Source organism: Orycteropus afer, unplaced genomic scaffold (genome assembly GCF_000298275.1).
Source record: "Orycteropus afer afer isolate SDZICR_OR568_19922 unplaced genomic scaffold, OryAfe1.0 scaffold00263, whole genome shotgun sequence".
Lineage (NCBI taxonomy): Eukaryota > Metazoa > Chordata > Mammalia > Tubulidentata > Orycteropodidae > Orycteropus > Orycteropus afer.
The window spans coordinates 4,800,384-4,813,884 of record NW_006921850.1 but is presented as its reverse complement, the minus strand read 5'-3'; the positions used below and the strand labels follow the sequence as shown (position 1 = coordinate 4,813,884).

The following is a 13,501-nucleotide window of genomic DNA, read 5'->3' as shown; positions in this document are numbered from 1 at the left end:
GTAGGCACAAAGGTTACTCAGAACTAGTTCTTCTTTTTTTTTTTTTTTTTTTTTTTTGTGATTTTGTTATGACCTGTTCAATTCTTCTTTTGTTGTGGGTCTGTTCAAGTTTTCCTCCTCAGTATGTTAGTTTAGGTAAGTAGTATTTTCTAGAAATCTGTCCATTTCTTCTAGATTTTCAAATTTGGAGTACAGTTCTTCATAATATACTGATAGTATCCTTTTTATTTCAGTTGATTCTGTTGTGTTGTTGCCCAGTTCATTGCTTATTCATATTATTTATATTCTCTCCCTCTTTTACTTTGTTAAGTTTCCCAGTGGTTTGTCAATTTTATTAATCTTTTCAAAAAACCAACTTACAGTCTTGTTGATTTTTTTTCTATTGTCTTTCTATTTTGTGTTTCATTTATTTCTGCTCAAATCTTCATTATTTCCTTTCTTCTGGAGACTGTAGGCTGTGTGTGTGTGTGTGAGTGAGTGAGTGAGTGATTTGGGGGAAGGTTTACAGAGGAAATTAATTTTCATACATATTTTGTTTCATGACATTGACTGCAATTCCCTTCAATGTACGACTGTCTTCCCACTTCCTCCCTGTAGCTACCTCTTCCCTGTGTCCTTCTTCCCTGTGCATTCCTGCCCCCTGAACTATCTCCCTGGGCAAAAACTGCCCTTCTGTTCTCCCACAATTGATCACTGCAAGGAGTGTATCTACCTGATGTAAATGTTCACCCTATATGTCTGTCTCTTGTTTGACTGGAAGCTACCGGAGTGAATTCAGTTCCAGACCTAAAAGGTAGCTATGGCCCATAGTCTGAGGGGTCTCACCAGGCTCTATCAGATGAGTAAACCTGGTCTTTTCTTTGTGATTTTGAGTTTTGTTCCATATTGTTTTCTTATTTTATCCAGGATCCCCTGGACTGATCCCTTTCCAAGTGGTTGACAGTGGTAGCCAGGCACCATCTAGTTCTTCTAGTCTTATGGACATATAGGCTAAGGATCACATGGTCTACTAGTCCCTTGGACTGATTGTTTCCTTCTATCTTTGCTTGACTGTAGGCTTTTTTTTTTTTTTGGCTGCTCTTTTTCTAATTGTTGGAGATGTTGGGTTTAAGATGTTGATTTGGCTCTTTCTTTCTTTCTTTTTGATGTATGGGTTTATTGCTATAAATTACCCTCTGATCACTGCTTTTGCTGTGTCCCAGAGGTTTTGGTATGTTGTATTTTCATTCTCATTTGATTCGAGAAATTTCTTAATTTCATTTTTTATTTCTTCTGTTACACAGTTGTTTTTAAAGAGAGTGTTAATCAGTTTCCATATGTTTGCTCTTTTTCTGTCGCTCTTCCTATTGTTGATTTCTAATTTTATAGCGTTGTTATCTGAAAAGATATTTTGCAGTATTTCCATGTTTTTGAATTTATTAAGACTTGCTTTATGGCCTGACATATGGTCTATCTTGGAGAATGTTCATGTGCACTGGAAAAGAATGTGTACTAGGCTGTTGTTGCATGAAGTGCTCTGTAGATGTCTGTAAGGTCAAGTTGTTTAGTTATTCTGCGTCTTTGTTGAGTTTCTTTCCAGTTGTTCTTTCATTTAAAGTGGTATGTTAAAGTTTCCTACTATGACTGTGGAGTCATCTATTTGTTTTCAATTCTGTTAAATTCTGATTTATGTATTTTGGAGCTCACTCTTTGGGTACATAGATACTTATTATCGTTCTGTCCTCACGTTCAATTGATACTTTAATCACTATATAAAGGCCTTCTTTCTCTTATGATTCTTTTTTAATTAAAGTCAATTTTATCAGAAATTAATATTGCCATTCCTGCTTTTTTTTGATTGCCATTTGCTTCATACATTTTTTTTTCCAGCTTTTAATTTTTGATCTGTTTTTGTCTTTATCTGTAAGGTGTGTCTCTTGTAGACAGCATATTGATGGGTTATGTTTTCTTATCCAGTCTACAGCTGTGTCTAGAGTGGTATATTTAATCCATTTACATTTAGTGTAATTATCAACAAGTATGAATTTGTTGCTGTCATTTTGTTATGTGTTTTTTTGTGTGATGTTCCTGGTTTCTTTGTTCCATATAATTTTCTGTGCTGAGCTCATTTTGTTTATGAATTGTATTATCATTTCTTTTGTGTCTATTGTTTTGTTGTTGTTGTTTGCCATCGAGTTGGCCCCGACTCATAGCGACCCCTCCTTGGGTTTCCGAGGCAATATCACTACGGAAGTAGGATTGCCCAACCTTCCTTCCGAGGAGTGGCTGGTGGATTTGAACCGCCAGCCTTCTGGTTAGCAGTCAAGTGCTTTTAGCCACTATGCTACCAGAGCTCCTTGTTCTATTGTTTTAGGATTTGCTAAATATTTGTATTTGTGCTCTTTTGTTTCAAGGTGAGGGTTTATTATTTTTCTTTGAGGTAACTGTGATTTTTAATTTTCTTCCCAAGTTTAAAACAGTACATTCTATCTTGCAGCTGTCTTGATTTCCTCGCCATTTATAAGTTCTGTAAGTACATTATTTTTTCCCTCTTTTTGTTTTGCAGTTGTCTTCATTTACCAATTGATATCCCTGATTTCCTGTTTACGGTCCTGTAGTCTTATTTCACTTTGGGTACTTCTATAACTGGGTTGGTTGGGTTATATCATCATGTGTGTTAATGGTAGGTTGTTTGCTGTTGTTGATTCTCTGTCCAAAGGACTCCCTTTAGCATCTCTTGTAAGTTTGGTCTGGTTTTAACAAATTTCCTTAATTTCTGCTTATCTGGAAATGTCCTAATTTCACCATCATATTTGAGGGACAATTTTGCTGGGTATATAATTCTTGGTTGGAATTTTTTTTTTTTCTTTCAGAGTTTTATATACATCATCCCATTGCCTTCTCACCTGCATGGTTTCTGCTGAGAAATCTGAGTTTAGTCTTTTGGTTGCCCTTCGTAGGTAACTTTTCATTTGTCTCATGCTGCTTTCAAGATTCTGTCTCTGTCTTTGGTTTTGTTGAGTTTGATTATAAATTGTTCTCTAAGCACTGCTTTTCTTTGTGACAAAGATTTTGATATGGTATGTTTTCATTCTCATTTGATTCAAAGAACTTTATAATTTCATTTTTTCTATTACCTAGTAGTTTTTAAGCAGGGTGTTATGCAGTGTCCATGTGCTTTTTGTCCCCCTCTTGATCTTCCAATTAGTTGATTTCTATTTCATAGCATTGTGATTTGAAGTGATACTTTGTTGTCTTTCAGTGTTTTTAAATTTATTGAGGCTTGGTTTGTAGCCTGAGTGGTGTATTCAGAAAAATGTTCTGTGTGCACAGGAAAAGTATGTTTATTGTACTCTTGTTGGATGGAGTGTTCTGATGTATCTGTGAATCTGGTTGATCATATTGTTTAGATATTCTGTATTTTTGTTAAGTTTGTTTCTTGTTGTTCTGTCCTTCATCAACAGTAGTGTATGAATGTCTCTTATTTTGGAGTTGTCTATTTCTCTGTTCAGTTCTGTTAAAGTTTGACTTAACTGTTTTAGAGCTCTTTCATTATATGTGTATTTATTTATTATGGTTATGCCCTTTTGTTGGATTGACCCTTAATTGTTGTATATATGCCCTTCCTGGTCTCTTTTCTGGTTTTTGCCGTAAAGTCTTATTTCATCAGAAATGAATATTACCACTCCTGCTCCTTTTTGGTTGCCATTTGCTTGATACATATTTTTCCATTCTTTGTTTTTAGGTTATTTTTGTCTTTATGTCTAAGCATATTGATGGGTCATGTTTTCTTACCATTTTACTACTGTCTGTCTCTTGACTGGTGTGTTTATTGATTAATTGATTGTTATTTGTGTGAAAGTGTGCAGTTTGTTTTCCCTTCAACAGTTCATACACATTTTGTTTCCTGACATTGATTGTAGTCCCCATCATGTCACAGCTCTCTTTCCACTTCCTGTTTGTGGTTACCTTTTCCCTGTGTTCTTCTTTCCTATGCAGTCCTTCCCTCTGAACTGTCTTCCTGTGCAAATGTTGCCCTTCTGATCTCCCATGGTTGATTGTTCTAAGGAGTATACCTGCCTGGTGTAATTGTTCACCTCATAGGCCTGTCTATTGTTTGAATGGAAGTTAAGCCATGGGAGTGAGTTCAATTCCAGGCCCAAAAGGTGTCTAGGGGCCATAGTCTTGGGGGTTTCACCAGTCTCTATCAGACCAATAAGCCTGGTCTTTTTTTTTTTTTTAATGACTTTGAGTTTTGTTCCACATTTTTCGCCCACTCAATCTAGGATTTCCAGTTTTGATCCTTTCCAGGTGGTTGGCAGTGGTAGCTGGGCATCATGTAGTTCTGGTCTCAGGGTCATGTAGGCTGAGGTTCCCATATTCCACTATTCCCTTGGACTAATTCTTTCCATGTATCTTTGATTTTCTTCACTCTTCTTTGCTCCATACAAGGAGACCAGTTGTTCTATCTTACATGGCTGCTTGCAAACTTCTAAGACCCCAGTTGCTGCTCACCAAAATAGGACGTAGAAAAATGTTTTTGTGTAGTATGTTATTGCCAGTTGATCTTTATTTGACTGGTACATATAATCAATTTAAATTCACTGTAATTATCAATAGCTATGAATTAACTGCTGTCATTTTGCTGTTTTTGTATGTGTGTGTGTGATGTTGATGATTTCTTTGTTCCGTATATTTGTATGTGCTGAGTTCATTTTGTTTACCGATTTTATGTCCTTCATTGCTGTTTCAGTGTTTACTGAGCCTATATGATTTTCTTCTTTTTCATTTTTGTGAGGTTTATTTGTTTTCTTTGTGGTAACCTTGTAATTTATTATCTTCCCAAGTTTAAAACTGCCCATTTTATCTCGATACTGTCTTGATTTCTTAACCATTGGGAAGTTCTATCACTCCAATATTTATTTTCTTTTTGCTTTGTAGTTGTCATCATTTACAGATTGATTCCTCTTATTTTCTATTTTCAAATCTTGTAGGTTTATTTTTGATACTTCTTTGTTTAGATTGATTTCCATATCATGTTGTTATATCTTAATCTCACATTGTTATCTGCTGTTGTTAGTTCTGTGTCCAAAGGACTCCTTTTAGCATTTATTGTAAGGTTCGACTGATAGTCAGAAATTCCCTTAACTTCTGTTTTTCTGGAAATGTCCTAATTTCACCATCGCATTTGATGGATGGTTTTGCTGGATATATAATTCTTGGTTGGCAGCTTTTTTTCTTTCAAGATTTTATATATGTCATCCCATTGCATTCTTGCTTGCATGGTTTATGCTGAGAAATCAGGGTTTAGTCTTAGTAGTTCTCCTTTGTAAGTAACTGTTTTTTCTGAGCTACTTTCCTGATTCTCTTTTTGTCTTTGATTTTGGAAAGTTTGTTTATTATGAAATCTTGTTCATTTTCTTCTGGGGTTTACCCTATTTGGATTTCATTAAGCTTCTTTGAATGCACATCTTTTCTTCTTTTGTGATATTAGGCAGTTTTCTTCCAACAAATCTTTGACAATTTTCTTGGTGTCCCCCCCAGCTGCCGCTCTTCTTGTTGTGGAATTCTGATCACACATATGTTCTTCCTCTTGATGATCATGTATCACATAAGTCTTTGGCTTTCTTCACTTATTTTCATTCTTTTTTCTGATTGTTCGTCTAGCAGTTTAATATTAAGAGATTTTCCTTCAGTTTATCTAATTCAGTCTTCCATTGATTGAATTCTTCTCCTGTGTCCTTTCATTGTGTTTCTGTTTATATAATTGTATTAGTCTTCCAGATTTCTATTTGCTGTTTTGTATGGTTTATTAACAATATTACATTTATTTCCTCAGTTTGTTACAGTTTTGTTTTCCTGAGTTCTAGAGTTTTGTCTGTTTTCCTCGATTGTTTATGATTTCCTTCACATTGTCTTTGTTTTCTTTTATTTCTTAATCTGTTATAGAGTTCTACGTAGAATTCCTTGGAATTTCTTATCAAATAATTCTAGTAGCATTTCTTTCTCCAGAAGATTGGTATTTTATAACTTGGCTTGAGCCATCTTGTCCTGGGCTTTTTTGCTCTGATTTGAAGTTGTTTTTTTGTCTCCAAGACATTGTGATGTTACTAATTTGTTTATTGTATGTTGATTTGTTTCACCATGATTTTTCTGTTTTGTTTTAACATGTCTGGGCAACAGGCTAGGAGTTCTACCCTGATTGCTAGTTCAACTATACTGCATTGTTCACCACCTGTCTTTGGGTGAATTTGGTAGTGGATGGGAGTGTAGGCATGAATCTCTAATCATTGGTTGTGTGGGGCAGCTGAGGGCAGGCTGGGTTAGTGTTGTCCACCATCTGTCATCATTTCCAGTAGTACAGGAGTGCATGGTGGCAATTGCTCAGTGGGTCAGGTGGGGCAGGTTTGATGTGATTGGCTGAATAGAGTCACTGGCTCCTGACTGATGGGGAAAAAAAGAGGAGGGAGGGAAAGGAAATAAAACACAAGAGAGAAGGAGAGAAGAACTAAGAGAAAAGAGGGGAAAAAAGTACCACAAAAGTGGCCAAGCATGAGCTGCCAAAAAATGGCTACATTGGGAACACAGTGCTCACTGCATGGTAGTATGCACCACCAACCACAGAAGGTCAGGACTGAGCACTGCTGACTGTAGTGGTGGTAAGGCATAGGGCCATTATTCAGCAGAATCATGTACTGCTACCCACAGAGGCAGTCACTGCTGACCATGGAGGCAGTAGGGGTTGGGTACCTACTCCAGAGAATTGAAAAATAAGTAAATAAACAAAACATTAAAAATAAGAAAAAATGGAAGAGGAAGAATAAAAACAAGGGGGGGGGGAGGAAGAGCTATGAAGAACAAAAAGAGAAAAACGGAACTGGGACTAGTAAAAATTCTAGCCACTGATCATCGCTGCTGCTAGAACATGGTGCTTGCTGTGCAAGCAGGGACACGCCTGACTGCAGAGGGTTAGGAATGGGAGCTGCAAATCGTGGAGGTGGGGGGACGTGGATCACACACGGCCACCCACAGAGGTGTCACTACTAACTACGTAGGCAGTACAGGCAGGGTGGGTACCCACTCTTCAGGATCAAAGATAAAAGAAGGATGGGGATAAGAGGAAGAATGAGAAAAAACCAAAGAGGGGAAAAGGAAATAACCAAGAAGAAAAAGAAGATTATAAAAAGCAGCACAGTACTTATGTAAGTGCTAGCTGCTATACATGACTGTGGTGTTAGGACACTGCTGACTGCAGAGGGACTGAGACAGGTTTTAGTGACCATGGAGGTAGCGTGGGACAAGGCACCCCCTCCACAGGATTTAAAAAAAAAAAAGGGAGGAAAGGAAGTAAACAATAATAAAATGGAGGAGGAGATGAACTAAGAAGAAAAAAATGATGCAGCACAGCGGTGGCTACCAGATAAGTGGAGGATCACGCCTTTGGTCACTGAGTGGTTGTGCAGGGTAAGAGGAGAGATCACACATTTCTGGTCACTTGTTACTAGTGTGGGTGTCAGTGCAGTCCTTGGCGAGCAAAGCCAGTAGTTACCTGGTTCCTGCCCCAGTTGGAACACTAATTGGGGTTAAAAAGTGGCTGCACTGTGCTGGACCATGTGGCATTCATTGCTCTGTACATACCTCCTTATTCACTGTTTTCGTTCAACCTCCTTCCTCTAATTGATATTGAATCTACTTCTTTATCCTTTCCTTTGAAGCTCTGGTTTCCAGGATTGTCATTCCTATCCATTTCACTGGATTTCTTGGGTCTTTGACGTAGTCTGGTTATTATATCTTCCTACTCTGCCATCTTGGCCAAGCTTTGTTGACCTCAGTTTTTTGAATGCTGGTTCTTTTTCTAGGTTAATATTTTGTTTTAATTGTTTCAATTTTAGGTCTTTTGATAAATTGCTTCTGCAGATTTGCATATAGAAGTAAGTGTTCTTTTGACAAAGAAATACCTTTGAATTAAATATCAATTTATTCCAATTTATACTGATTGCATAAACAGTTTATCTAGATCACGTCAGTACATCATATCTTTGTCCTTCTTTTTCACTAAGAAGAATGTCTCATAACTTATTTGAATCCAATTTCTGCCCTTTTTATGCTTTCTTAATACTTTTCAGCCAGCTCTTGTTCTCTTCATTGACAGGAAAGAATAGTGTTCTGATGGTGAGGTATAAACTCAGCCTAAGGAGGAAAGAAGCCACCACAATCAGAATGTGTCAAATCAGTATTAAAGTTACTAGTCCTTGAAGTTACAGGTCATTAAGGCCTGGGTTTTGTTGTTTTTAAGTCATGAGTTAATTCTTTATTTTAAAATAGCTTTATTGAAATTAAAATTTACTCACTTAAGTTGTATAATTCAGTGGTCCAGGCCTGTTTTTCTGGAAGCAATATAAACATATTTTATTAACAAATCCCAAGAGGGACCTGCCTCTTTTAAGTTGTTCCTGGTGTATTGAATAGTTTTCAAAGGCTCTCAAAGCCACAGAAACTGTTTTTCTTTCTATCCTAGGCCTATAGTAGGGTACTTTGACATCTATTTGTTGTTACAAATATAAAACAAACAACAAAAACAAAAAAAAAAACTCACTGCCATCGATTCAATTCCAACTCGTAGCAACTCCCTTCTGGTTTCTGAGGTGGTAAATCTTTATGGAAGTAGATTGTTCAGTCTTCCTTCCCATGGAGTGGCTGATGGGTTCGAATTGCCAGCCTTCTTATGACACATGTAGAAATATACTAGCCTTAAAATAGAACTCAACTGTTAATACTTCTCACCATGAAAATTTTAAACATATTGTGAAAAGATTTGAGCCTATGGACCTTTAATATCAATGGAGTGAATTACTTTTAACTGCTTGTGTCTATTTTCTGACATTTTTTAGATGAATAATTATAAAAATATTTATTAGCTTCTGATTATCTCTTGTGTGTGTTTGTGTGTTTTAAATCATCTAACATCTTTATAACTTAAGACAGTGAAATACTTAAGTGGCGTGAATTTGCAAGGGCATTGAAGTTATCGTACCAAAGCAGAGCCAAACCCATTGCTGTCAAGTCAATTCTGATTCATAGAAACCCTATAGGACAGACTAGAACTGCCCCATAGGTTTCCAAGACTGTAATCTTTACAGAAACAGATTGTCACATCTTTCTCCCACAGAGCAGCTGGTGGGTTTAAACTGCTGACCTTCCAGTTAGCACCTGAGCACTTCTGACCACTGTGTTACCAGGACTTGAAATTACCATAGGGACCTAGAAATATTCTTCATACCCAAATGGAAGATTCTCTAGATATTGATTGGTAGTTGTTCAATTCAGTTACCAAAATAAGTTTGAATTATTGTTAACTGACTGCTAACCAGAAGGCTGGCAGTTCAGACCTACCAGCCACTCCTTGGAAGGAAGACTGGGCTTATCTAATTCCATAGAGAAACTGTCTTGGAAACCCAAGGAGGGGTCACTGTGGGTTGGAATTGATTTGACGGCAGTGTGTTGGTTTTTGTTTTGGTTAATCATGTAATTGTAGCGTCAGTAGTTGTGTTAGAAGAAAAGATTGTAATGCAGGCAGTTCCTGGGTTTTGAACATCCAACTTACGGACAACTCGTACTTAAGAATGGCTTGCCACCCACCCACTGTCATCGAGTCAAATCTTATTCATAATGACCTATAGGACATAGTGGAACTGCCCTTTAGGGTTTCCAAGACTGACTGTTAAAGTCTTTATGGAAGCAGATTGCCTCATCTTTCTCCCATAGAGCAGATGGTGGGTTTGAATTACTGAGCTTTTGGTTAGCAGCCAGATGGTTTAAACGCTATGTAAGCAGAGCTCCTTCAGATTGTCATAAAGCCTATTATGTTAAAAACTTGAGTTGATTCCAGTGATTCATAAGAACAGGTGCACATTCTACTTTTTAACACTCCTGGAAACATTGCATGGTTTGGAAGTGTTTCTTTCTTGTCTTTCATATACATACAAAGGTAAATTATATACTACATACTAAGGCAAACATGTGACTGACAGTAAATAAAAAATCTTACCTTCCTGTTCCAGCTTACCTACAAATTCGACTTATAGACAGACTTAGCCACAGGTCTTATTTGTAACCCAGGGACTGCCTGTACTTAGAATTTTAGAAGCCACTCCTTGGAAGGAAGGTTGGGCAATCTACTTCGGTAGTGATACTGCCTCGGAAACCCAAGGAGGGGTCACTATGAGTCGGGTCCGACGTGACGGCACATAACAACAACAAGAATATTCTATATGTATTAACTTCATGAACTAAATTTTTTTTTTCCCCTCAAAATTAAAATATTATTTAAACAAAGTATAAAATAAAGTAATTTTCTTCTGGCTTTTCATTCTGATGGTATTTTGGGAATATTTCCTTTCTGTTTTCCTTCTAAAGTTTAATTTGTATGTAAACATTCCCTAGTGATGCAAGTTCAGGTAAGAAACCTCATAGAAGGAAATTCTAGGTTGTTTAGAAATTTTAGTTTCAAAATTTTAACCCGTTTATACATAAACTTAAAATCTGTAAAAATAATTTTCGTCTGGCTTTTCATTCTGATGGTATTTTGGGAATGTTTCCTTCTAAAGTTTAATTTGTATGTAAGTATTCCCTAGTGATGCAAGTTCAGATAAGAAACCTCATGGAAGGAAATTCTAGGTTGTTTAGAAATTTTAGTTTCAAAATTTTAACCTGTTTGTACATAAACTTAAAATCTGTATTCTGTATCATTTAAGATGGTGTCAAAGCTGGTAATATTTTGAAATGTATTTAGAAGAAACATAGGAGTTGCATGTAACATGTTCCTTGTTTTCAACAGCTGCTTCAGAGCTTTCACTTTCAAACGTAATGGTTGTCTTTAATATACATGACAGGAGCCCTTTGGCACAAATGGAAGAAGAAAGAAGAGAGCATGTAGCCAAGATGAAGAAGATGGAGATGGAGATGGAGCAGGTGTTTGAGATGAAGGTCAAAGAAAAAGTTCAGAAATTGAAGGACTCTGAAGCTGAGGTGATCATTCTAACATTTCTACCTCTTGTAATTTCCCATCTTTTTTAAAATAATAAATATCAGAGCTTGCAGGCTGGGGACAATGGTCATTGGGGACATCAAACTCAATTGGCATAACATAGTACACAGAAATATTGTTCTACATCTTACTTTGGTGAGTAGCAACTAAGGTCTTTAAAAAGCTTGTGAATGGTCATCTAAAATGCAATTATTGGTCTCTCCTTGTGTGGAGCAAAGAAGAATGAAGAAAATCAAGGACACATGGAAACAGTCTGAAGGAGTAATGAACCATGAGAACCTCAGCCTGTGTGACCCTGAGAAGAACTAGATGGTACCAGGCTACCAATGCTGACCACTCAGAAAGGGATCAAAATTAGAGATCCTGGATTGAGTAAAAGAAAAAATATGCAACAAAATTTTTAAAACATTTAAAAAAAAAAAAAAAACAGATAACACTGGTTGGATAGAGACTGGTGAACCCCCCGAGACTATGGCCTCAAGTCACCCTTGAGACCTGTAATCGAACTCATTCTCATGGCTTAATTCTCAACCAACCAATACCCAGGCCTGCAAGCTGAACAACCTACACCAGGGAGGTACACTCCTTAGAAAAACCAGCCACGGGAGATCAGAAGGGTGGTATTTGCACAGGGAGAAAGATAGGGAGGCAGGAATGCGTAGGCAAGAAGGACATGGGGAAAGGGTAGCCCACAAGGAGGAAGTAGTAAGAGGGCTGTTAAAATGAGGGCGATGTAATCAGTGTCACAAAACAAAATGTATGTGAACTGTTGGGTGTAAAATGAATCTGCTTTGTAAAATTTCACCCAAATCATAGTGAAAAGTTAGAAAAACATATACACATTTGGGGGGAAAAATTATCCAAATAAATTTCATCAATAGTATTACCTTTTATACATTATTTTAAATAAATATAATACTCTCATAGAATAGAATGGAGAAAGAAAAGCAAGCACTGTTTTTAATAATATAATACATGCATCACTATGTAAATGCTTGGACACAGGATAGTAGGTAGAAAGACATAATAATGAAATCAGAATACTTAAAATATTTGTCATGGTTCTAATGAGAAATTGAGTTACGAGAAATAGAATTAAGCCATTCCATATATGAGATATAAGAAAAATGAAGAGAGTTTTGGATGCATATAAGAATAAAACCTTAGGATAAATAATAAACTAGACTTATTTATATAAAACATAGTGCCAGAATAATTCCTATGTTATAATTTGGGAAGGTAGTGACAGAGCCATCCCATCAAACATACCTACCATTTCAAAATCCCTGTGGATTGTAAGGCCTTTATTTAGTCTCTAGTACTCAAAAAGGCTTTGGAAATACTTCCTTCAACTGGTGATGAGAAAATTTTTTGAACATTGATTTGTTAACATTGTACTAGATACTATTTTTAAATATATGAAACCCACTGCCATCCAATTGATTCCAACTCACAGCAGCCCCCATAGGGTTTTCAAGGCTGTAAATCTTTATGGAAGTAGATTGCCTTCTCTTCCTCCCATGGTGCAGTTAGTGGGATTGAACTGCCAACCTTCTGGTTAACATCCAAGTGCCTTACCTTCTAGCCACCAGACCTCCTTTTTTTAATATATGAGATGACAGTAATATGAAATATTGTTTAATATGAAATATCCTTTAATGATAAAATTCAGTGAAGTCCCTGTGTTTTATATGGTTCCACTAATAATATTTGTACCTAAATATATTAAAAAGATAGATTTATTCTGTTATGTTTATACAGTTGGTCTCGTGGATTTTATAGTTACTGCATAATATAGTGAAAGCCTTTTTGACAAAATATGTAACTGAAGAGTACTCTAATCCATTGAGTTGACAGAAAGCATGGAGTTAAAGCACTCAGTAATTTTGAAGAAATGTTTTTACTCTTTTGTCAAATTTCCCTTAAACTACTGCATTTTCCTTGTAATTTTTATAAAGGCTTTTACTTTTGTTATATTTGCCATGGGTTCACTCCAGCAGGAGTATGAAATTTAGTCTTCTCATTTCAGTCCATTTGAGTCTATCTCTTCACTAATAAATAATCTGGAAACGTTACATCAAAAGGGAAGGGGAAAAACAAGGAGTAATAAAGAATCAACTGCATATCTCCATGTTTAGATTCCATTGAAAATCTAGGAGTTGTTTACTTGGTATAGACATATTTTAGTACCCACTCCTAAGAGTAAATATTACGTTTAAATAAACCAAACCAAAAAAACAAACCCACTGCCATCCAGTCGGATCCGACTCATAGCAACCCCTCCTTGGGTTTCTGAGGCAGTTGTTGTTGTTGTTGTTAAGTGCCGTCGAGTCGTTTGCGACTCATAGCGACCGCATGCACAGCACAACGAAACACTGCCCAATCCTGCGCCAGCCCCACAATCCCTGCTATACTTGAGCTCATCATTGCAGCCACCGTGTCAATCCATCTCCTTGAAGGCCCCCCCCTCTTTCG

At 36.7% G+C, this 13,501-nt stretch overlaps 1 protein-coding gene across 1 annotated transcript in view; it reads left to right on the top strand.

Moving 5' to 3' along the window:
• The window catches only part of SEPTIN7 (septin 7), a 121,775-nt gene that overhangs the window by 102,136 nt on the left and 6,138 nt on the right, over nucleotides 1–13,501 (top strand). Inside the window, exon 13 of the mRNA XM_042782213.1 lies at nucleotides 10,872–11,007. Within this exon, the coding sequence (XP_042638147.1) occupies nucleotides 10,872–11,007 (136 nt within the window). The remainder of the gene's footprint in view (nucleotides 1–10,871; nucleotides 11,008–13,501) is intronic.